This window comes from Trachemys scripta, chromosome 8 (genome assembly GCF_013100865.1).
Source record: "Trachemys scripta elegans isolate TJP31775 chromosome 8, CAS_Tse_1.0, whole genome shotgun sequence".
Classification (NCBI taxonomy): domain Eukaryota; kingdom Metazoa; phylum Chordata; order Testudines; family Emydidae; genus Trachemys; species Trachemys scripta.
The window spans coordinates 10,716,106-10,742,179 of record NC_048305.1 but is presented as its reverse complement, the minus strand read 5'-3'; the positions used below and the strand labels follow the sequence as shown (position 1 = coordinate 10,742,179).

The window sequence follows — 26,074 nt, the reverse complement described above, 5'->3', positions numbered from 1 at the left end:
GTGAGCATTACCTCATCGCAGTCCCAAACTGCCCAAAGGTAGGGGGTGACTCCATCCAGGGTCTAACAGATTCTTTTGTTGCTGCCTAAGCCAGTGTCCATTGTTCCTGTGAGGCTGGGCTGGGTTTGTCCCCTCCATGCCTGACAAGGTGTGAACTGCCTCTGTTCTTGGAGAGTTTTTGCATGGGCTTGCTTTAAGCCATGAGGATACATTTTCAGCCTCATAACTATATACATGAAATTATAACCTTACTGTAACAATTACTAGAATATCACTATAAACCATGCTCAGTACATTATGAGCCTTCTGAAGACATCATAGAATCATAGAATCATAGAATATCAGAGTTGGAAGGGACCTCAAGAGGTCATCTAGTCCAACCCCCTGCTCAAAGCAGGACCAATTCCCAGCTAAATCATCCCAGCCAGGGCTTTGTCAAGCCGGGCCTTAAAAACCTCCAAGGAAGGAGACTCCACCACCTCCCTAGGTAACACATTCCAGTGTTTCACCACCCTCCTAGTGAAATAGTTTTTCCTAATATCCAACCTGGACCTCCCCCACTGCAACTTGAGACCATTGCTCCTTGTTCTGTCATCTGCCACCACTGAGAACAGCCGAGCTCCATCCTCTTTGGAACCCCCCTTCAGGTAGTTGAAGGCTGCTATCAAATCCCCCCTCATTCTTCTCTTCTGGAGACTAAACAATCCCAGTTCCCTCAGCCTCTCCTCGTAAGTCATGTGCTCCAGACCCCTAATCATTTTTGTTGCCCTCCGTTGGACTCTTTCCAATTTTTACACATCCTTCTTGTAGTGTGGGGCCCAAAACTGGACACAGTACTCCAGATGAGGCCTCACCAATGTTGAATAAAGGGGAACGATCACATTCCATCAGGATGGATTTTGATGCAAGAATATGTAGTTGATATTGAATCTTTTGCTAAAAAGTCTGTTTGAAAAAAGCCTCTCAAGACAAGGCATGAAATAGTAATCTTAACTTACCAATGGAAACCAAGGCAGCAAAAACAATCAGTTTGAGTGGGAACATGTTGCAGCTGTCGCACCAGAGTTCTCTGCTCAAGTCGAAGTTATAATGTACAGTGTCTGTGTGTTATTTATGTGTTCTAGAATAGCTTAGTCTGTGTGCCTGGCAAATCGGAGTTTAGAACTATGGAGGGCAGTATTCCCAGATTAGGCAACTGTGATGTTAAGAAAAAATATAACTGTTGATATGTCCAGTTGTGAAAGGCAAATGTAATAACTAGCCCCTTGCCACAAGGAACAACAGCCTGAAAACTTGCACAACTCTTGAGCAGCTAGAGTTATGACATGTCCTCCCAACTACATTGGATGAGACCAAGAGAGGTGCAGAAAAGGGAAAGGTACCAAGAACACATGCCCTAGACCCAGTGGATCCACAAGAAGTAGAGCAGATGAGCCTAACTCAATAAAATATTCTGGGTCTTTTATGCACAGCCAGAATGTGTCTCCTACTTTGCTGCTCCTATACCCACTATTGCCTTCCCTTGATGTGTGTGCTCTTTATGACCCTACCAATGGGATCACAGAGAATATAACAGGCAAAGTTAAATGCTGGGTGGATTAGTATAAACTAGCACTTAAGAAGTCCCTAGATATTCTGCCGCTTTCAGAGGGAAAATGCCATAATCCCAGCCCGTCAGCCGTTCATCCTTTCCAGTGATGCACTGGCATGTGAATTGTGTGGAGCAGCTCATAGTAGTTGCATGGTGATATCAGGTAATTAATTAGCTTTCTCTTTTCCCAGTGTACTGCTTGAAGTATTGGGATCGCCATTTGTGATAGTTTGAAGAGCAGGCTGAAGCGATTTTCTATCGTGGTTCCTGGCAGCAGTTATTAGCTAATGGTTTTCAAAAAGTAGCTGTAAATAAATTTTATTTCACCGAGTCTGTGACTTTACTTTTAACTTCTGTCAAAGTCTAATTCATTTTTTTTCCCCATTTACATTCTTGTTACTAGGAACTAGGGCAATCAAATAGATTGTTCTTGTGCTTTGTGTAGTTATGGGATTAAGAAAGAAATGTGCTGTATTGATTTCCAGTGTTCGCTCTTTCTCTGTTTTCTTGTCAGAGACCAATTGTAATTAGCAGCTGAGGGACAATTACATATACTTGAAGCCACAACATTTTTTTTTTTTTTTAAAGAAAGGCTATTAAAAAATCCTGCCTGCATGAAACAAAACTGGCAGGATGATAATGTAGTTCCACTAAATGGTCTAGCTTGGCTTCACTGGCAATGAAGTGCAAAATATGGTCTGCTCGGTTTTATTTTAGAGACCACCAAAGAGGGCATTTGGGTAGTGAGATGGTGTAAGGAAAGGAAAGACATTTGCACATCATGAATAAAAAGTAGAAGAGGAGCATATAAAGGGTGCACACTGACGGGCACAGTTTTGTTAGTCATAGGCTAGACACTCAGCTGGTATAGATTAGCATAGCTCATCAACGTCAAAGATTTAACTTCTGTATAGGCTCTTAAATATTTTCATGCTTGCTTTTGTTCAATGTTTTAAATATTTTGGTTTTAGTAGGTGTTCTTTGAAAAAGGTGTTTTCTAATTAAAAATATAAATACCCCTTCTCACACCCATGCTCCGTTACACACTGAAATCTCCAAAACTACTTTGTTTTCTTCGTGTATAATTTGCCAGGTGATCTCTGGCCCAAAAGAAACATTTTGAACCTGTAAAGTTTAATACAAATGGGGCTAGTAAAATTTCACTAAATTTGGAGTTTTAAATGTGAGAAAGCAAAGGTAAACCTTGAAACACAAGTTAGTGCACTTCTGGCACTACCAATAGTACCAATAGTACTACCAATAGTTCGGCTGTTCCTTTAAAAGCAGGCCATTGTTGGACTGATGAATGTTGAGGTTTGACATAGTCTGAGAAATACCTTGGCAGCTCCCTGCTCCCCACTATCAACCTGTCCTTCAGTACTCGCTTCTTTGGAGGGAGAGATACCAGCCCTGTGCCTGCTTACAACCACTGCATACTTGGGCATGGTGTGGGCCATTATAGGATCTGCTTTCTTGTGAGACAACGTTCTCAAACGTCTGTAAGTTCCCCCCCCCCCCAGTGTAACGTTCAGATCCAATTAGGCGCAGATGAAGTAAAATGCATCCTTTTAAAGCACTGGGGAGATATGCTAGAACACACAGGTTATGAATTCTCTCTGCCACAGATGGAGTGTTAGAGATTTTTATGGGCTATTCCATAAACTTCAGTTACAATGAAAAGATAATAGAAATATTACCCCTCTCTTCCCATAAGCAATTCTCTTAGACTCTACTACTCTCTCTGCCTTTGAACTGAATAAAGAGGTTGTCCTGCTTCTCTTATTACTTGGACTCATTTAGCAATGCAAAAAGAGAGAGCACTTTTCTTCTTAAAGAGTTCACATCAAGACTCCCTGCATGTAATGAAGAGATCCTAGTTTACGTATTCGACAAAGATACAATATTAAAACAAATATCGATATAAAAAAGGTTGCGGATGGACAGGTTGGTTTGGCATAGTTTATTGCTGAGCACAAGATTACAATGTCATTGGCAAATAAGCACCAGCATGCTAAACTGCTTGTGAGACATGTGGCTAGCTACTGTGGCTGACATATGCATTTTTATTTTGCTGCATGTGTAAAATGTCTTTTCCTTTCCCATGGACTACATACAGTCTGTGGAGGAGGAGAAGAAATTTGCTTTTGTTTTGCTCACATGATTTTATTTGCGATTTTGTACATTTCCATTGAATGTACATTTCCGTTTATAAATTGCGAGTGGGATTTGAGCGGTTACAGTTCTGGACGTGAACATGGGATGTCATACCACGATATACTCTTTGCATTGGCAGCATTACTCCAATTTTTTGTCCCTTCTTGATCCAACCACGGTATCGAACTGGCCTGATGTAGAACATATGTATGCAGAAACCTTGAGGGTAGAGGAGAAAAAAATATTAGAGGGGAGAAAAGAAACATCAAAGTTGATCATCATCTGATCTCCTTGGCTGGTTGAACTATGGAAATTTGAAGATTGTCTTCCAATCTCATACTGCCATTGGTGCTAGCAGTGCCGGCAGCACTAGTGCAGTCCAGCCAACAGCATTTATGAAATTGGGATTATCGGGGCAATTTGTGGAGGGAGGAAAAAGGTGAAGAATTTTTTTCTTATGGACCCAAACTACAGTATATTTCAAGCTTTGTGTTTTCATGCTCCTCCTTCCCCTGCGCCCTTTTTCCTCTTTGTTTTCCTCACTTTAGATCCTTGTTGTTCTCCCATTTTCTAAGTGGGTGCAGAGCTATAGGGGGAAAAGGAGTAGTTTGCTGGTCCTGTTGATGGAGAACTTGGCCCATTATGTTTTTAAGAGTGAATGAATTGTACTTGGATTTAAATACAGGAGCAGACTCTTCTAAGAGAAACACAAGCCTTGGCTACTCAATACAGTTGTTTTGCTTAAATTTGTTTACGTTGTGCTTCTTCCATAGCTCTCCAGTTGGTTAAGAATGGAAGGTGAATGTATTTAATGATTAATATTTAAAGTTGATCAAAGATTTATATGTGATAGCTTCAGTTACCTGATCCACGGAGGAGGAGGCCATTATTAATGGCATTATTCTTCCTATAGGGGTTAACTCGTCCCCCAATTGTGCCACTAAACGGTGCATACACTGTTGATCCATCTCTGCATATTACGTCCACTCCCCGGTGCTTTCTTCCTCCAAGTCTGGAAATGTGTAAATGTGCAAGTAATGAGACAATGCTGATTTACATATTCATTAGCCTTAAAGCCTGATACTAGATACACCATGTAGATCAGCGGTTCTTAACTTTCTTTTTCCCGCGGACCACGTGAAAATTGCTGAGGGTCTCTGCGGACCCCTTAATGATCTTTCCAAATGTTGTTTGTACCGTGAGCTAACTATTGTAAAGCGCTTTGGATAAAAGCGCTATATTTTAAAAAAACCCTTTATAATAATTAACGTTTTTTTTGTTCTACAAATAAAAGCACACAACTCATATTTTAATATCAGTAATCTTACCTTTCTAATGCAATGGATGTGCCCTCTCTCCCCTGCCGCGGCAGCCCCTGAGCTGGGGCTGGGAGGGAGGAGGGGGGGTGTCTCGTCCTCTCTCCCCCACTGCAGCAGCCACAGAGCTGGGGCTGGGAAGCAGGGTCATCTCTCCCTGGCAGCCACAGCCCTGGAGCTGGAGAAAGTCGCCTCTTTCTCTGGCCACCACAGTCCAGCACGTCCCAAATTCCCCCCACCAACATTGCTCCCTCCCACCTACCCCTTAGTCCCCCCGCAAGGCCATCACCTCACCTTTATATATGCGTCTTCTCCAGGGTCCAGGCACCTAATTAGTGGAACTACGCCTGCGCGGTGCCACTAATTAGGAGGGTGGCCCTTCATTCTCTTGTGTGCGGCGCACCTTAGCGGGAACCCAGGGGTGCACCTTAGCCGGAACTATCCATGGACCATCTGAATGCAGCTCGCGGACCACTGGTGGTCCACGGACCACAGTTTGAGAACCTCTGATGTAGATTTTTAAAGCAACACAGGGGCTACGGCTACCATTGTTAGCTTAGTTGTGTATTTTCTGCAATGGCGATAGAAGAGTTTGAGGTTCCCAGTCCAGTTGTAATAATTGCAAATCTCTCTCCGTTCTTAATCAGAGCTCTCCCATTCTCAGTACCCCACCTTCCCCCCATTCTCAGTGTAATTCTATCATATGAGAGATTAATGCACATTGGAAGGACATTGCCATGGTTCATGTTCAGCGAATTGCCGAGCAGCGGTGTCCTTCTGACTGCTATAAATGATGTCTAAATTCAGAAGTTTTTGTTCTTAGTGGACATTTCATTATTTTAGCAACAATAATGAACAAACAAAACACCCGTTCCACACACAGAAAAAGTGCTCTTAATATACTACCTTGGAGCTCCATAATGTCCACAGCCAAATTTGTCACAGCCCCTTACTTTGTTCCTAGGATTCCCAGCACATATCTGTCCCCATGGTCCTGCAGCAACTTGAAAAGAAATGGAATATACAAAAGTGAAGCAAATTTTCTAGCCTTAAACAGGACAGAAATGTTTATATAAAATGTTTGCTGTGCAACTAACGGAGTTAATAAAGGTGGATGCTAGAATTTCATTAGAAATCTGTGTTCTAATGTGTCACTTTCCAATACACATGGCTTGTGTGACTCACAAACTAATGGCTATGCATTTCTTTGCTTTAATGTAAGCAAAATGGTTGTTTTTTTCTTTTAAGTCGAATACACTGTTCAGAAGAAAATGATATTTTTTTTTTGGTGATAGGAATAACTGATCCTACCAACAAGTTTTCCTGACAGAACTCTAAAAGGGTTTATGGTGTTTGTACAGCACCTGGCACAGTGGGGTTCCTGGCCCATAACTAGGGCACCTAGGTGCTACTGCAATACAAATAGTGTACTGTAAGTGAGGCTAAGGATCAGACACTACCCTCCACCTTCAGTGCAAATTTATTGATGACCGTCAAGAATTTGAGGGCATTATTTCACTCTGAAGTAGAAGAGTGTATGCATATGGGGTTGTAGGATGCCATGGATGTTGGCTTTCTATTATGCCAATCTATTCAGATGTCAGCTTAGATCACTGACGGATTCAGAAAACAAAAGAATAGTCCTCTGTAGCTGCAAGTTGAGAATCTGCCAAGTGCAGCATGAGAGTTCACGTGAATAACTTTTCTGCTTTTCCTGCTGTCCTAGCCCTGACTCTCAACACAGTTGACCCGTGGAGCTGGGGATTTGCAGCTTGCAAGAGTTCCATTAATGCTAGGTGAGAAGTGAGCAGCTGCAAGTCCCTGCTCCTATACAGCCTTCATCTAAACTCCCCTGGAGCCCATTCATGGACTTCAATGGACTCTAGATCAGGTTCTGTGCCAGGCCAAAAAGAAAACCAAGTTACTTGAGTTTATTGAGGAAAAGTGAACCTATTGTCTCCTTCACTTGTTTATGTGTGTTGACAGAGGTAAAATTATCAAAGAGTGGTGTGAATTTGACAGACATATAGGAGCAGAACCCTCTGTTCCTACCAAATCTCTTTATGTAGAAAAGCTCTATATTCATTGGTAGATACTTATATCAGTAGTGGTGTTTCCATTGCTATTACACAGGCCTTGCTATTACACAGGCTGTCTATTTAGAGATGGAAAACCCAGATCTCAGAAGATTATGGAGAGTAACAGATGCATTCCTCAGAGTACTTTGCTCTCCCTTTCCCTGGTTGGTTTCTTCAATAGGATTATCTTTACAGGAGACATAGTCTCATGCTCCTGTAAGTGCTAGCTGGTGTCAGCCACAGCCAGCACCATGTTCCAAAGCTGGGCATTCAGAGAACTGGTGCAGCTCTGAACAGTAACAGTAGCCTCAGAAGTTCAACTTCAGTGGGAGGTAGGATGCCTGGTTGACAGACTGGAATCAATACATGCTAAACTTGTAAAAGTGAGTCCCGGTATTATGTTGAACTCCAGCAAAGGTTTCTTTTCCATGTGTATTATGTTAATTTTGGGGAAGGAAGGGCTACTCAACATGCTGCAGGCTGAATTTAGCATATACATCTACATGCAATATAAACAGAGGAGTTTTTAGACTTTCATAGCATCTGGATATCAAAATATTATAGAACTTGAAATGTGTTGTTTTTTGTTTGTTTTTTTTCCTAGCTAGAATAAGAATTTTCTTACATTGGAAATACAGTCCTTAGAACAAACCTTTGACTGCTTCGCCAAACCTTTTTTGGCTCTGGTTTCTCCCAGCCCCAGTTTTCAAAAGAAGAGGTTTCATCTGTGCTAGATTTCTCTTTATATTTCCCATGGTTATTTCCACTAGTGGTAGGAACCGCAGACCAGATAGTGTAGACCAGTCACTGGGCTTTTTCCATTCTATTATCTAATTCACCCAGGTTGGATCCAGATGACAGGATGGTACAAAGGCTATAGCAACAGTTGTCTGGTTTAAGCTCTCATTTCCCACCACTGAGTCTACAGAACAAGGAGTAATGGTCTCAAGTTGCAGTGTGGGAGGCCTAAGTTGGATATTAGGAAAAACTTTCTCACTAGGAGGGTGGTGAAGCACTGGAATGGGTTACCTAGGGAGGTGGTGGAATCTCCTTCCTTAGAGGTTTTTAAGGTCAGGCTTGACAAAGCTCTGGCTGGGAAGATTTAGTTGTGGACTGGTCCTGCTTTGAGCAGGGGGTTGGACTGGACAACCTCCTGAGGTCCCTTCCAACCCTGATATTCTATGATTCTATACCACTAATGCAACTGCCACAATAGAATCAACTCTATGAAGTCTTAAGAAAAAGCCTACTGCAGACAAGGCCAGAGACTCTGAGTCTGATTCTGATCTCATTCTGGTTGTTATACGTGAAACTACACTGGTGTAAGGGAGGTCAGAATTAGGTCATATATCTCCAAACCTTGAAGATTAAATGATCAATGTGATTTGTTGCTGTACAGTAGCAATTGCATAACAAAGGCACCTAGAAACCAAGCAAAGTTAGTAATTTGGTTGTTTGTACGTATTCTCATTTTCAGACCTATTAAGAGTAATTTAAAACCACCTGAACTTTGCAATTTTCATGGCATTTCTTTTAATCACAGTGAGTTATAGTAATCACACCAAATTGTTGATAAAATAGATGCACGTGGGTGCTTTTTTATATTATTAATAGATAGTTCATTAAAATATGATATGTTACATTAACTCGTCAAAAACTAAATAAATCAGGATGGATTTTGATGCAAGAATATTTAGCTGATATTCAAGCTTCTGCTAAAAAGTCTGTTAAACCCTCACGAAAATACATGAAATAGTCATCTTAACTTACCAATGGAAACCAAGGCAACAAAAACAATCACTTTGAGTGGGAACATGTTACAGCCGTTTCGCCAGAGTTCTTTGCTCGAGTTGAAGTTACGATGTACAGTGTCTGTGTGTTATTTATGTGTTCTGGAATGGCTTAGTCTGTGTGCCTGGCAAATCGGAGTTTAGAACTATGGAGGGCAGTATTCCCAGATTAGGCAACCTGGATGTTAAGAAAAAACATAACCACTGATATGTCCAGTTGTGAAATGTAATAATTAGCCCCTTGCCACATAAAAACTGACGGAAATGGAACAACAGCCTGAGAAGTTGCATAGCTTTTGGGCAGCCACAGTTGTGACATGTCTTCCCTGCAACATTTGATGAGACAAAGAGAACTGCAGAAAAGGGAAGGGTACCAAGAATACATTGCCTAGGCCCTGTGGATCCAAAGTAGAGCAGATGAACCAACGTTGGGTCTTTTATGCATAACCAATATGTGTCTCTTACTTTGCAGCTCCTATACCCACTATTTCCTTCCCTTGATGTGCTCATTATAACCCTTCCAATGGGATCACAGAGAATGTAACAGGCAAAGTTAAATGCTGGGTGGATTAGTATAAACTTGCACTTAAAAATTCCATAGATATTCTGAGGCTTTCAGAGGGCTCAAGCTATTGTTCTACCTTATTCCATGGCAGCAGTTATTAGCTGTTGGTTTTGAAGAGTAGCCCTCAAGAATTTTTTTTCACAATCTGTCACATTATTGTTAGCTTCTCTGATAGAACCAAAGAATTTGAGGTTTTGTTTTTTTTTCATTTACGTTCTTATTATTAGGACAATAAAATAGTTTATCCTTGAAGTTTGTGTAATTATGAGATTGAGAAAGACATGATCTGTATTCATTTGCAGTGTTGTCTCTGTCTCTATGCAAGAGTATGTCCTACCCGGCTCTTTAAAACAGGTTTCTATATCCTTTGTGCTTCCAGGACTGTATAAAAGGCCAAGGATCTAGACCAGCCTTATTAATTGCATTATCTCTTTACTAGATGCTGTAAATGTAGGTAACAGGACAAGGTCCCTGACCCTGAGAGATTGTAGTTTAACAGACAACATAATTAGTGGTGGGAAAGGGAGCACTGAAAAACTGTGCAGCTGAATGAAAATGTTAAACACACGTGTCTTGTAGCTGAATGTTAAGGTGGCCACCTTAATATTGTGACTGTTCTTTGACCATGGGTAAGTGTCTGACTCTAACAGTAACAAACTCTGTATGTCCTGAATCTAAAAACACACGATCAAAGTCACTTCAAAACAAAAGTAGGTGGGGCTCAAATACTAAATTTGTTCAACTGTGAAAGCTGTTTCTTAACCCCAGATCACAGGTGAAATTTGCAAACATGAAATTTAAACTGCAGTCTTGTATATCATCACCAGTTAAAAATCTGTAGGCCAGATTCTGCCCTGAGTTGGAAAGATACAACTCATGGTCACCAGATTATGCCTCAGTAATACTTGTCCTGTCCTTATTCAGTTGTGTTAGTAGCTTTTTATAAGTATGAGTGAATGAAACTTAGTAAACAGTTCTGTTGGTACACAAGTAGGCTAGAATTCAGTTCAGTCTCTTATAGGTAGCTGTCAGCCCAGGGCTAACAGGAGTAAAAAGCCCTGGTGGGAAATAATCACTGAAAGAAGCAGTTCTGAAGAAGCCAAGGGAGCAGAATTGTGAAGTAAGAAGGTTGCATATTTACTTAGCTACTTTCCAAAGTAGAATTTCATTTGATATTTTGCACTACAGTTTGTCATGAAGAGATTTGTTTGACAGCAATTAGGGGTGTCCTCAACTATTACCTGTTGTAAAGCTGAGAACTATTGACCTCATTGCAACCTCCAGAAACAACCCTTCATAGTTTTGAGGCATTTATTAATTTCATTTTGGGGGATTTATATTGAGCTGGTTTTGAGTTTTCAGTAGCTGCCCCAATATCAGGGTTTTTCAGAACTGAATAGTGTGTGTGTGTGTGTGTGTGTGTGTGTGTGTACATTGCATTCTGTAGTGAGTAGTCCCTTTGTAATGTTCCCTAATGCATCTTAATTTAGTACTGTTTCAAAGAGTACTAAGTTAAAGCACAGAAGGGAACCTTTAGTGTGCACCAGCAGGGTCTACATGGACCAATTAATGTACAACATGTTAATGTGCTTTAGAAATCACACCCCATAATCCACGTTACATTGCTTTATGGAGACAGGCTCATAGATCAAGTCATCTTTTCTGGTGTTTGCAGCCTGCTTGTCCCTGCTGACAAAAGCCATCCTGGAGACCACCTGGTATGAGAGGTGTATGTTGGTGGAATCCCTCAGGAAGTAGGCAAGAAAGCTTTAGTAGGAGTTGGCTCATCTGCAGAGTTTGGGAGCATGAGGACTCCATTCACAGGACACACCTGGAAATATCTGGGGCGCAGGATGCTAGCCAACTATCAATGGCTACAGCGGCATCAAAGGAGGAAGGAGAACTTGTTGCTCTACGGGGAAGAGGTGGCTCTTGTTCACTTCAGGCAGTAGACAGTGCTCCACCCCTCACCCAGGTCCCCATCCATCACAGTATGCTACACCGGCAACAGGAGGTGAGGAGCAGATCCCAATGGCTGAAGTCTGAAGGAAGTGTCATCTGCCCCCAAGGCTGTGGGAGGCTCACTGCCACCACACCCAAGAGGAGGAAGCTTAAGGTTCTGTTGATTGGGGACTTCCTTGTGAGTGGGACACAGTCATTAATCTGCCGACCTGACATGATGTCTCAGGGAGGTATGTCGCTTTCCTGGAGCCCACAACGGAGATGTTATGGGAACGTTGCTGAGGCTTAACTGTCCCTCTGACCACTGCCCTGTGCTTGTCATCCATGTAAGTGCTAATGATGCTGTCAGGTATGACCTATATCAGATCATCAGTGACTACGGGGCTCTGGGAGTGACGGTGAAGAAGTCAGGCACAGGTGGAACTCCCGCCCATCCTTTCTGTTGAGGATAAAGGCCCAGGCAGGGCAACTTGCATCCTGGAGATGAACGCACGGCTTCGCAGATGGTGTTGACAGAAGGATTTTGGCTTCCTCAACCGTTGGATGCTGTTCTGGGAAGGAGCACTGCTGAGAAAAGATGGGGTCTACCTGACCAAGAAGGGGAAGAGCATCTTTGCGCCCTGACTCTCCAATCTAGTGAGGAGAGCTTTAAACTAGGTTCAAAGGGGGCAGGTGACAAAAGCCCACAAGTAAGCATTAAAAAGGCAACTTTAACAGAGGGCTAGGTGTTGGGGGCTGGGGGGAGGGCATGGAAAATTACAATAGGGACATAAGAGCAACAAGAGGAAAATCAGTGGGGGAATCTGCTCAGTATCTTAGATATCTATAGACTAATGCAGGGGTCGGCAACGTTTGGCACGCGGCTCACCAGGGTAAGCACCCTAGCGGGCTGGGCCAGGCCAGTTTATTTACCTACTGACGCGACAGGTTTGGCCAATCGCGGCCCCCACTGGCTGCGGTTTGCTGTCCCGGGCCAATAGGGGTGGCGGGAAGACGCGGCCAGCACATCCCTTGCCCGCCCCCCCATTGGCCTTTTTTTAGGAAAGGCAGGCAGGGAATAAAGGGAGGAGGTGTTGTGTTATACGTCAAGAATATGTACACTTGTTTTGAGGTCCAGAAGGAGGTGAGAGGCAGACCAGTTGAAAGTCTTTGGGTAAAGATGAAAGGGGGATGTTAGGGATGATGTTATGGTAAGGGTCTACACCAAATCAGAAAGAGGAGGTGGAGGAGGCATTTCTAAAGCAGATAATTAAAATATTGAAAACAAAAGACCTGGTAGTAATGGGGAATTTTAGTTACTGAGGCATCTGTTGGAAAAATAATACAGCAAAACAAAATTTCCAATAATTTCTTGGAATGTATTGAAGATAACTTTCTGTTTTAGAAAGTGGAGGAAGTAACCAAGGAGACAGCCATTTTAGCCTTGATTCTTGACCAAGAGGGAGGAATTGGTTGCGAATCTGAAGGTGGAAGGCAGTTTGGATGAAAGTGATAATGAAATGATAGATGTCACGATCCTAAGGAAGAGAAGGAGTGAAAACAGCAGAATAAGGACAGTCGCCTTTAAAAAATAATAATAATAAAAAAGGTAGGCCTTAGCAAACTCGGAAATCTGGACAGTGGGGTCCCATGGGAAGACAATCTGAAGGGACAAATGACTTGAAGAAAGCAGGCAGTTTCTCCAGGAGATAATATTAAAGGAATAATTGCAAAGTACCCTGATGGAAAGGAAAGATAGAAGGAATAGGAAGAGGCCAATATGGCTTCATCAGGAGCTCTTTAATGACCTGAAAATCAAAAAGGAACCCTAGAAAAAGTGGAATCAATGCTAGCAAGGGATATAAAAGCAGTAAGGAAAGGTTCTTTAAATACATTAGGAGAAAGAGAAACATGAAAGAAACTATAGGCCTCTACTTAGTGAGGAATGAGAGCTAATAACTGACATCAAGAAGACTGAGGGGTTCAATACCTATAGTGCTGTAGTCTTCATTAAACTAAAAAGTTAATTGTGACCAGATACTCAACAAAGTAACATTAACAACAAGGTGCAAGGAACACAAGCCAACCTAGGGAAAGAACAGGTTAAAGAATATTTTGATAAGCAGGGTCGGATGAAATCCATCCTAGGCTACTTAAGGAACCAACTGAAGCAATCTTGGAACCATTAGCAATTATCTTTGAGATCTCACAGAGGATGGTGAGGTCCCAGAGGACTGAAATAAGGAGAACTCCCTTTAAAAGGGGAACAGGGGATCCAAGGAACTAGACAGTGTAACTTTGCTAATACAAAAGGTACTGGAACAAATTATTAAACAATCCATTTGTAAGCACCTACATGATAATAGGATTTTAAGGAATAGCCAGCACAGATTTATCAAGAGCAAATCATGCGAAACCAACTTCATGTCCTTCTTCCAAAGGTTACCTAGTGGATGGGGGAGAAACAGTCAATATAATGTATCTTGATTTTAGTAAGGATTTTGACACAGTCCCATGGGACATTCTCATACTCAAACTAGGGAAATGTGGCCTGCATGAAATTACTATGAGGTGGATCAAAACTGGTTGAAAGGCTGTACTCAAAGAATAGTTATCAGTGGCTCACTGTCAAACTGAGTTTATAGTGGGAACCTGCCAGAGTCAGTCCTGGATCTGGTACAATTCAATATTTCATTAATAACATGGATAAGGGAGTGTGCTTATAAAATGTGTGGATGACATCAAGCTGGGAGGGATTGCAAACATTTTGGAGGACAGGATTTAGAAATGAAAACAACCTTGACAAATTAGAGAATAGGTCTCAAATTAACAAGATGAAGTGCAGTCAAGACGAGCAAAGTGCTACACTTACAAAGGAAAAATCAAATGCCCAACTACAAAAGGGGGAATAAGTGGCTACTTGTAGTACTGCTGAAAAGGATCAGGGGATTATACTGAACTCCCATCATTGCAAGTTTTTAAGAACAATTTGGACAAACACATGTCAGTGATGGTCGAGGTTTGTGTGATCCTGTGTCAGTGCAGGGGGCTCAACTTGATGATCTCTCAAGGTCCCTTCCAGCCCTACGTTGCTAAATTCCAATTTCCCTTTTTAAATCTCTGTATGTTGAGTAAAACCAAAAATCAGAAGCCCTGTTTATACTCTGAGGCCTGAAGCCCTAGAGGGAGGGGGCTGACTGTCGACACCTGTGTGGGACTAGGACAAAGAACAGCCCAGAGGTGCTTTAGAACTCCAGCTAGACAGAGGCTCCAGAGGGGTGGAAGCTCTCTGCTGCCATCTGTGGGTGAGCAAGAGGAAAGGGTTGATGGATCTCTGAAGAAGCAGCACAGAGCTAATGCTGTGGGGTGAGCTGAGGTGGCTTTGAGGCAGTGGGCCATGCTGAGCCGAGGTAGTGGCCAGGGCTGAGCTGACTGAGGCAGCTTTGAGTGGGCATATGGAGCTGGGCTGCAGCAGTTTCGAGATAGCTGGTGACACAGAGGCATCACTGAGGTGGCTTGGACAGCAGCAGCAGGCTCGCTGAGGGACTCTTTGCAGGCTCCTTCCCTAGCAATCAATAATGCAATGGTTCCAGCTGGGAGAGGTGGTAGAGCCCTCAGAGCTTTCCCCGCAGCTCTTCCCTCAGAGGCTGGAGATGGACCTGCCCAACTTTCTTGGACAACAAACTGTGAGTAGGGAGCAGGGCAGTGGATGATGGTCACATGCATTGCCCCATTAGCCGTGCACAGCCAGGAGAGGACTTTTTGCCAAGACACCTGGAGTGATGGCAGTCTTACGTAATTAATATTCTTGCTTAATTAATTACTGGCTTTCCCACATTTATTGTCAGTCTCCCTTCCTTTCCTCCTCCACCCCAGTACGTACATACACAAACCAAAGGGAAGGAATTCAGTTTGTTGTTGGGGCTGCAGTGAAATTATCGGGGAAGGCTGAGTTCCTTAGACTTCTGAGGTAATGGCAACTGGATGGATGGTTGGAAAATTAACCTGGATACAATCCTATCCTTAACCTTCACACCTTCTATTTTATCTCAAATGTTCAACTGTGAACTGGTATTCTTATTGAACCAAGACGGAACAAATAACAGAGGCACCAACAGAATTGTATTGACCTTCTTTGGTGTGGTCAGTAGGTGCCTTTCCCAACCTGCACAAACACTATATATAGATTCCAAACTCAGATCCTTGCTGGAGTCTGCCTTTCTCAAAAAAAGAGAACAATAAGGATCAGCTCAAACCGTCTTTCTCCGATTTCTCCCTCAGGATTGCTTTCCCTAGACAGAGCTACGCCCACATCTCTTCTCTCTTGGTGGGAGTCAGCAGACCCACTTAACCCTTTCCCAGCAGGGTAATGGGATGATATGTTTCAGGCCATTGACAGCCTTTTACAAGGATCTCCAAGGACTAAGCCATGTTGCAAGTACCGTGATGACATAGTTACTTACTGACCAAACTCCAGCCTTGGATATGCCGAGCAGTTACTTCAGTGGGTGCCGCACATGTATCTAAAAGTAGAATTTATTCCTTATACAGGAAAGAGACTCCATAATGATATTTATTTCTTCATATTATTAGTTCTTATTCTACACATTCCCTCACCTCTTCATTTCACCCATTTTGTTCTTTTATCTGAACTACAAATGAGCACTAGACCTGGGAAAAAACAAACTTTGTGGACACAACTTCTCCCGCCCCTCCCCGCCCCCCACAAAATGCAGACTTGGGTTGACTGAAACATTTCAGGAACATATGATGAATTCACAGAGTTGTTTTTTTGTTTGTTTGTTTTACCAAAACAAGTTCCATTTTGACATTTTCAGAACTAAATTTGTGAGTCAAAATGATTTTGGAAATTTACTTCAATTTTATTTGAAAATAAAAAAATTAAAAAGTTCAAATAAAAAATTTAATGGCCAGGAAACCAAAAAAAGAAAAAAGTTCTCCTCACAGCTTTAATCAGCACATTCCCATACATGTTTCATAACAAGATTTGTGCAACCTGGAGCGCCACACCTCCTTCCCTAGAGGCTTACTAGAGAAGATCAAGTTCTTCTTGTATGTAACCCTTTCAAAATGTTGGGGCACACCTCCTGTGCTTGAGGCCAATTTTCAGTACAACCCTAACTGCTAGTTAAGCTAGTGAGAGATACCCTCAAAATTTGCATACCTGGTTTCTAGGTCAATGTTTTGAAGTTTTTTAGGGTTAACCCCACGTACTCAAATCTCCATCAGAATTTGCGATTAAAAAAAACAGGACAACACCAATCCCATGATGCACAAATAGTATACAGTGGCAGCTACCCTGCAGAAGCCTGCTAAGAGGTGTGGACAGCCTGACCATAGTTCAGCAGGTAAGAAGGCAATGCAGCTAGATTGGCATACATGACTGCTGGCATCTCCCTGGTCATTGACAAAGGCCCTGGCAAGACTCAGAGCCTAAATATTTTCATTTGGATGGCCTGAGCAATCAATAGAAATCCTCTACAAGTCAATGTCCGGGAGTATGATAGCAACAAAAGTTATGACTGATTATGGATATTATCTTCAGAAAGAGAGAATGAAAGTAAACATGGATCAAATTTCAGCTCCTTGTTCTTGAAGTTAAAGGCAATAAATAAACTGGCCTCTAACACCTGGAATGCACACAATTTTTGTACCAGTATAACTATGTCAGTTAGGAGTATGATTTTTTTTTTTACTGGAATAGTTACACCAGTACAACCTCTAGTGTGGATGCAGTTATACCAGTATAAAGGTGCCCTAAACAAATATAACTTATTCCCCTTCCTCTACTGGCCCGGGACGACGAACTGCAGCGAGTGGGGGCCGCAATCGGCCGAACCTGCCGCGTCAGCAGGTAAATAAACTGGCCCGGCCCGCTAGGGTGCTTACCCTGTCAAGCCGCGTGCCGAACGTTGCCAACCCCTGGTCTAGACAGTATTTGGTCCTGCCATGAGGGCAGGGGACTGGACTTGATGACCTCTCGAGGTCCCTTCCAGTCCTAGAATCTATGAATCTATGAATAATGGATGTTGTCGGAAGGCAAGGGATATGATAGATGCCTACAAGTTCTGAGAATCAGGACAAGCATTACAGATATTGGATGCTTATCTGAACTGAACTCCAGATCTCTTGTATCTTTTCCTCCTCCCCGCAAGTATCGTCAGTCATTACAGTATTGGGGCTGGTTTGGAGAAAAGGCTCTTAAATATGTTTGCTTTTGTACAATGTTTTAAATATTTTGGATTTAGAAGCTGTTCTTTGAAAAGGTTTTTTTTCTAATGAAAAGCATATAAGTACCTCTCCCTTCTCACATCCTTGCTCCTTTATACACTGAAATCTCCAAAACTAGTTTGTTTTCTTTGTGTATAATTTGCAAGGTGATCTCTGGCCCAAAAGTAAGATTTCAACTTGTAAAGTTTATTATTAATAAAAATGGGCCTAGGAAAATTTCCCTAAACTGTTAATGTGGAGTTTTAAATGTTAGAAACCAAAGGTAAACCTTGAAACACAAGTTAGTGCACTTTTGGCATCAGCAATAGTTCTGCTGTTCCTTTAAAAGCAGGCCATTGTGGGACTGCTGAATGTTGAGGTGTGACATCATATGAGAAACACCTTGACAGGTGCCTGAACCCCATCCCTACCTACTGGTCCTTCATCACTCACTTCTTTGGAGAGAGAGATACTAGCCCTGTGCCTTCTTAACAGCCCTGCATACATGGTCATAGTGGAAGTCGCTATGGGATCTGCCTTCTTACAAGAGAACATTCTCAAAATTCTGTCAGGTTTTTTCCCACCAGTGTAATATTCAGATTCAATTAGGTGTAAATGAAGTAAAATGCATCCTGTTAAAGCACAGAGGAGAAGCATTAGAACAAACAGGATATAAAGCTGGTCTGCAAGGTATGGGGTGTAAGAGATTTTACTGGCTATTCTATAAACTTCAGTTACAATGAAAAGATAATAGAAATATTACCCCTTTCTTCCCATTATGGATAAGCAGTCCTCTTAGACTCTACTACTCTCTCTGCCTCTCAACTGAATAAAGAGGTTGTCCTGCTTCTCTTATTACCTGTACTCATTTAGAAATGCAAAAAGAGAGAGCACTTTTCTTCTTTGAGTTCACACCAAGAGTCCCTGCATGTAATGAAGAGATCCCAGTTTACATATTAGACAAAGATACAATATTAAAATGAACATTGATATCAAAAAAGGTTGCAGTTGGACAGGTTGGTTTGGCATAGTTTATTGCTGAGCACGAGATTACAATGTCATTGGCAAATAAGCACCGGCATGCTAACCTGATAGTGAGACACGTGGCTAGCTACTGTGGCTGACATATGCATTTTTATTTTGCTGCATGTGTAAAATGTCTTTTCCTTTCCTGTGGACTACATACAGTCTGTGGAGGAGGAGAAGAAATTTGCTTTTGTTTTGCTCAGATGATTTTATTTGGGATTTTATACATTTCCATTGAATGTACATTTCCGTTTATAAATTACGAGTGGGATCTGAGAGGTCACAGTTCTGGACATGAACATGGGATGTTATATCACGGTATACGCTTTGCATTGGCAGCATTACTCCAATTTTTTGTCCCTCGTTGATCCGACCTCTGTAGCTAACTGGCCTGATGTAGAACATATGTATGCAGAAACCTTGAGGGGAGGAGAGGAAAAAGAAAAAGATTTAGGCGGGAGAAAGGAAACATCAAACTTTGATCATCATCTGATCTCTTTGGCTGGTTGTTCTATGGCAATTTTTCGATTGTCTTCCAATCTCGTACTGCCATTGGTGCTAGCAGTGCTAGCAGCATTAGTGCAGTGCAGCCAACAGTATTCGTGAAATTGGGATTACCGGGGCTTTTGCGGTGAGGGGGGAGGAAATGCGCGAAGCATTTTTTCTTATAGACCCGAACTACAGTATATTTCAAGCTCCCTCTTTTAATACTCCCACACACCCCCATTTTCCTCACGTTAGATCCTCATTTTTCTCCCATTAACTATGTGGTTGGAGAGTGAGAGTATTTTGCTGGTCCTGTCGATGGAGAATTTGGCCAGTTATGTTTTTAAGAGTGAACGAACTGAACTTGGATTTGAATACAGGAACAGTCCGTTCTTAGTGAAACGTGGACCTTGGCCTACTCTATACAGTTATGTTTTGTGTATGTTTAGGTTGTGCTTTTCCCGTAGCTCTCCAGTTGGGTAAGAATGGAAAGTGAACTTATTTAATGACCAATATTTGAAATTTATCAAAGATTTATCTATGGTAGCTCAGTTACCTGATCCACTCAGGACAATGCCATTATTAATGGCATTATTCGTTCCAGCGGGGTGGGGTTAACTTGTCCCCTAATCACGCCACTGAAAGGAGCATACACCGTTGAGCCATCTCTGCATATAAAACATCCACCCCTTGGTTCTTGCCTCTACCATCCTCTCTGTAAGTGTGTAAATGTGCAAGTAATGAGACAATGCTGACTTACATGTTCATTAGCCCCAAAGCCTCACACTCGTTACACCATGTAGATTATTTAAAGCAACCCGGGGGAGCAGGGGGGTATGGCTACCATTCTAGCTTAGTTGTCTTTCAGATTTGTATTTCTGCAATGGAAGTAGAATTCTTTGAGGTTCCAGTCCAGTTGTAGTAATTGCAAATCTCTCTCATCTGTTAATTTTCACTTTTAAACCTTTTAAGTGTTCTTGGAATATCTCAGGGTTTCAAACAAACAAACAAAAGAAAATAACGCAGCTTTCCTCTCCCCAGCAACCTTAGACGCTGAAATGTTTTCCTTTGTTGGAAATGAAAAATAAAAAACAGTTCAAAATGTGAGGCTTTTTATTTTTTCAGTGAAAACCCAGAAAAATGCCTTGAAGAAAAGGGAAATTTTCTCAAGAAGACATGGGAGGAAAAAAAGCCGCTTTTTATTAAATAAATAAATAATTGATTAAATGAAATTTGATAGAAATGTGAAAAATAGGGCACTTTTTTTTTCCAGTTAGGGGGAAGGTTAGTTGCGTATATAAGACAAACCCCTAATATCGGGCCTCTTCTCACCCTAAACTATGCTGACTTACACCAGCTGAGCATCTGACCTATGAGCTGGAGACCATTTCAGTGTTATTTCGTAACTAGTTCTGTCCCGTCCATGTCTACAGTCACAAAGTAAATTGCCTCAGAGAGCTGCATGTGAAATGATCTGGTGGTCTGAGTCAACTAAAGTACTTAAGGACCCTTCTTGGCAGCCTCAACAATGAGGGCCAATGACTGAGTGGGTCATGGAGACAACTGTCCCCATTCTCAGTGTGATTCTATCACATGAAGGATTAATGCACATTGGAAGGACATTGCCACGGTTCTTGTTTAGCGAATTGCTTAGCAGTGGTGTCCTTCTGACACACTTCAGAAGCCTTGATAACTATAAATGATGGCTAAACTCAGAAGTTTTTGTTCTTAGTGAACATTTCTTTATTTTAGCAACAATAATGAACAAACAAAATACCCGTTCCACACACAGAAAAAGTGCTCTGTGTCCTACCTTGGAGCTCCATAATGTCCACAGCCATATATGTCACAGCCCCGTATTTTGTTCCTAGGATTCCCAGCACATATCGGTCCCCATGGTCCTGCAGCAACTTGAAAAGAAATAGAATATACAAAAGTGAAGCAAATTTTCTAGTATTAAACAGGACAGAAATGTTTTATATAAAATGCTTGCTGTGCAACTAATGGAGTTTAGAGGAGGATGCTAGAATTTCATTAGTGATCTGTGTTCTAATGTGTCACTTAATACATGTTGCTTGTGTGCGCCCCACAAATTAATGGCTCTGCACGTCTTTGCTTTAATGCAAGCAGAATGGTGGGGTTTTTTTTCTTTTCAGTAGAATACGCTGTTCAGAAGACAAGATTTTGATATTTTTTGTCAAAAGAGTAAATGATCCTACAAAAAAAGTTTTCCTTACAGATCTCTAAAAGGATTCCTGTGCTTCAATTAGATCAGAAACTGTTTGGAGCAGGGACTCTCTCTAGCTTATGTTTGTAGAGCACCTGGCACAGTGGGGTCCTGCTCAATGACTAGGGAACCCAGCTGCTACTGCAATACAAATAGTGTCTAGCAACTGAGGCTAAGGATCAGAGACTACCCTACACCTTCAATTCAAATTAATTGATGACAGTCAAGGATTTGAAGGCATTATTTCATTCTGAAGTAGAAGAGCCACATATGAGGTCATAGTATCAGAGGGGTAGCCGTGTTAGTCTGAATCTGTAAAAAGCAACAGAGGGTCCTGTGGCACCTTTGAGACTAACAGAAGTACTGGGAGCATAAGCTTTCGTGGGTAAGAACCTCACTTCTTCAGATGCAAGTGAGGTTCTTACCCACGAAAGCTTATGCTCCCAATACTTCTGTTAGTCTCAAAGGTGCCACAGGACCCTCTGTTGCTTTTTATATGAGGTCATAGGAGGTTATGGATGTTGGCTTTCCAACAGGCGATCTATTCAGATATCAGCTTATCATGGAGAGAGTCAGAAAACAAAAGTATATTCCTCTGTAGCTGCAAGTTGAGAAGCTGCCTGACAGCTGCATGAGATCACATGTAAATATTTTTTCTCCTTTACCAACTTTCCTAGCCCTGACTCTCAAGGCAGCGGACCCGCAGAGCTGGGGATTTGCAGCTTGCAAGACTTCCAATAATGCTAGGACAGAGGTGAGCAGAGATGAACTGTAATACTATTAGAGGACTAAATAAGCAGTGTCCAAAAACCTTGCATAATTGCCTCACCAAATACTTCTATTGTAATTTTCATTAGGAACCAGCAGGGTGCGTTAGTTGTTCAGTTTACCAGCCAATACGTTTGGTCACAAGTCATAGGAAGCTATAATAGTGAAAACATTATCTACTCTGGAACTGCAAAGTATTTGACTTAATTGCAACCTCCATTTCTCTGGGGAGTATAATCAGAAGGCCCGGCCCTATTCTGATGCAAATATTGATTTCAACTGCTCCCTTTGGGGGTTCTTTAGTTCATTAGGATCACACTTTGTGGGACTGAGCTCTGCTTGGCGTAGCTGAGGAGGTGGGAGTGTGAAACTGACTTTTTATGCCCTCTTCTCTCAACAGAGGCTGTTTCAACCCTCCAGTACCTCTTTTATGCTTGGAGGAGTGGTGGGCAGGAAGGGGTGGCATGGAGCTGGCTGTTCCTATCCAGCTATTCCTATCCAAGGGGTTTTCCTAACTGGCTGATTAAACTAGATTTCTGTGTCCTTTGTGCCTCCAGAGCAGTGCAAAGGGTGAAGCATCTAGCCTACTACTTGTGTTGCATTAGCTGCAGGCTAAGTACTTTACAGTTAGGTAAGACGACAGGGTCCCTATCCCTGTGAGTTTGCCATTTAACAGACAACATACAAACAAACCAAGTGGCGGGAAAGCACTGAAAAGCTGTGCAATGGAGCCCACGCTTCGTATTTCCATTTTGTTTGTACAGAACGTGTGGAGAAGGTGTTTCTATATACTCGTATTCAGTAGATTAAACTAGCTACAGGGTGAAGGGAACATTGGTCTCTGTTAAGAAAGTCTTTGGGTTTGTTTGAAGGGGGTGTTGGCTGATGTGATTAGGTCCTATGATGATGTCACTTGAATAGATATGTGGACAGAGTTGGCATCGGGCTTTGTTACAAGGATAGGTTCCTGGGTCAGTGGTTTTGTTCAGTGATGAATGGTTGCTGGTGAGTATTTGCTTTAGGTTGGGGGGTTGTCTGTAAGCGAGGACAGGTCTGTCTCCCAAGATCTGTGAGAGTAAAGGATCATCTTTAGATCTTTAGAGATGCCCCTGGGCTCCATGGACTGGGTCAAGCAGCACTTTCAAGCTTTTACCCTTATGCGTCCCAGATTCAGCACGTCCCTATCCCCACTCCCCCAACACAATTGTACTTGCAGTAACCTACTTGATGAGCAAACCCCACAGTCTTTTGGGCACTGCAGGGATCTTTAGCTTAGGTAAAAGAAACGTTGCTGTACAGTGAATGGGGGAAGCTAAAAACACAGAAGAGTAAAGTTCAGCAAGAGAGAGAGAAGCAACCAACTTAACCATACAAGTTATTTATTGAATAATAGAGATAACTACACAAGGAGAGCTAAACCAACATAACATACATTATTAAAGGTTAATACCTAAGGTAGAAAGGAAAACAGAGAGAGAGAAAGAGGGGGGGAATCTCACCCACTCCATGAAGCTTGAACTGGTGGGGGTTCCCAGGTGATGGTGGTAGCAGAGGGTCCTGAGTGCTGGAGACAGGCACAGCCCCCAGCACGATCAGTCAGGAGAAGATGGAGTTCCAGTGGAATTGATGCATAGTTTGGATCTAAGTATCAGAACACTGACTGGAAGGTGAGTAGGGATTTTTGTAGAGAAAATACAATGGTTCAAGGGAGAACACTAGATTTGTTTATAGGTAAGCTGATGATTCAAGGGTTTGCTTTAGGCTAGACAATAGGAGCTGATCACTCTTGGCTATGGGTGGTGTTTTTTTCCAGGGAGCTCACAATGCAACAACTAGGCTGCATATATAGGTATTTGGATATCAATTAAGGATTCATTACTAGAATTGGTCTGATAATTGCTGAGCTGGGTGTGTGTGCAGACATAGGTTCATTAGCATCTGGAGAAGAGATTCCCATGATGCAGTGCTTCCCTGCTTTTTCTGGTCCCAGAATTCAGTGTGGTTCTCTGTTCTCCATTCTGTATGTAAATTGAGATGTCTTCCTGTCCCATCTTTCATGCAGATAAGGCTAGGGGAGTTGTCTCTGCTCTCCATTCTGTATGCTAATTGAGATGTCGTAATCTTGTCACCCTTGTTGGGGGGGGGGGTCTAGGTGTGTCTCCCAACGCCCTTCACTGCTCTCTGCAAGTTTTTTCCCCCTCTGATGGGTTTTGGTTTAAGCAGAGGCTGGGGTGTGTGTGTGTGTGTCTTTCATGAGTCAGGTTGGATACTGCACCCTGGTTCCCCAAGAACACAGAGGTGTCTGGTATCAGCTCCCTCCCTCTAGGGCTTGAGGCCTCAGAGTATAAATAGGGCTTCTGATTTTCGGTTTTAACCAACACACACAAATTTAAAAGGGAAATTTTAATTTATAGAATCATAGCAATATCGGGTTGGAAAGGACCTCGAGGGATCATCAAGTCCATCCTCTGGTTCTGATGCAGGGCTAAGCAAACCTTGACCATCATTGACAGGTGTTTGTCCAACCTGTTCTGACGCGGGGCTAAGCAAACCTTGACCATCATTGACAGGTGTTTGTCCAACCTGTTCTTAAAAACCTCCAATGGTGGGAGTTCAATCTGTGATTCACTATAATCCCCAGATCCTTTTTGGCAGTACTACAAGCTAGATACTTATTCCCCATTTTGTAGATGGGCATTTGATATTTCCTTTGTAAGTGTAGCACTTTCTTTGTCTTGATTGCACGTCATCTTGTTGATTTGAGACCTATTCTCTAATTTGTCAAGGTTGTTTTGAATTCTAAATCCTGCCTTTCAAAATGCTTGGAACCCCTCCCAGCTTGATGTCATCCACACAATTTATAAGCACACTCCCTTATCCAAGTCATTAATGAAATATTGAATTGTACCGGATCCGGGACTGGCTCTTGCAAGTCCCCACTATATACTCAGTTTGACAGTGAGCCACTAAGTATTCTTTGAGTACAGCCTTTCAACCAGTTTTGATCCTTATAGTAATTTCATCTAGACCACATTTCCCTAGTTTGAGTATGAGAATGTCTTATGGGATTGTGTCCAAAGCCTCACTAAAGCAAGACGTATCACATCTACGGCCTCTCTCCTATCCACTAGGCCAACAACCCATCAAAGAAGGACATTACATTGGTTAGGCACAGTCGTGAGGCGGAGTGGTCTCCCTCCGAACTGGAATGTGAGGGACCACTACATTATAGGGCTTCTGATTTTCGGTTTTAACCAACACACACAAATTTAAAAAGGAAATTTTCATTTATAGAATCATAGCAATATCGGGTTGGAAAGGACCTCGAGGGATCATCAAGTCCATCCCCTGGTTCTGACGCAGGGCTAAGCAAACCTATAGTAGGCAGAGTGGCCTCCCTCCCTACTTGAGTGTGAGTAGGGTTACCATTCGTCCGGATTTACCCGGACATGTCCTCCTTTTTGTGCTAAAAATAGCGTCCGGGGGGAATTTGTAAATCGCTCAAAATGTCCGGGATTTCCCCCCTCCCCGGCAGAGCAGAGCGAGCGGCTGGGAGGGCTGCAGGAAAGTCACGGGCTGGACTTCGGAGCAGCTGTAGAGGAGCTCCTCCCTCCCTCCCTGCATTCTGAGCCGGCAGCTCCTCCTCCCCGGCAGCCCCGCGCCCCGCTCCGGCAGCACTGTGCAGGGCCAGGGACTGGGTTGTGTGTTGTGCGGGGGAGCGCAGCCACGTGTCCGGCTCGCACAGAGCCCAACACCCTGTTCTGAGCAGCAGGGTAAGGGGGCCAGGGGGCAGGAGAAGGGGCAGGGAGGTTCTGGAGGGGGCAGTCAAGAAACGGGGGGGGGTCGGGAGTTCATGGGGGGGCTTTTTGGGGGGAGTGGAGAAAGTTTTGGGCAGTCAGGG

General features: G+C 42.7%; 1 protein-coding gene across 1 annotated transcript in view; it reads right to left on the bottom strand.

The window, feature by feature from the left end:
* Positions 1–3,676: 3,676 nt before the first annotated feature.
* LECT2 (leukocyte cell derived chemotaxin 2) overlaps positions 3,677–26,074 on the bottom strand; it is a 31,932-nt gene continuing 9,534 nt past the window's right edge. Inside the window, exons 5-8 of the mRNA XM_034778894.1 lie at positions 8,910–9,011; positions 5,968–6,064; positions 4,609–4,757; positions 3,677–3,964 (exon numbers count right to left, since the gene is read on the bottom strand). Coding sequence (XP_034634785.1) covers positions 3,798–3,964; positions 4,609–4,757; positions 5,968–6,064; positions 8,910–9,011 — 515 coding nt within the window. The 3' untranslated portion in view covers positions 3,677–3,797. The remainder of the gene's footprint in view (positions 3,965–4,608; positions 4,758–5,967; positions 6,065–8,909; positions 9,012–26,074) is intronic.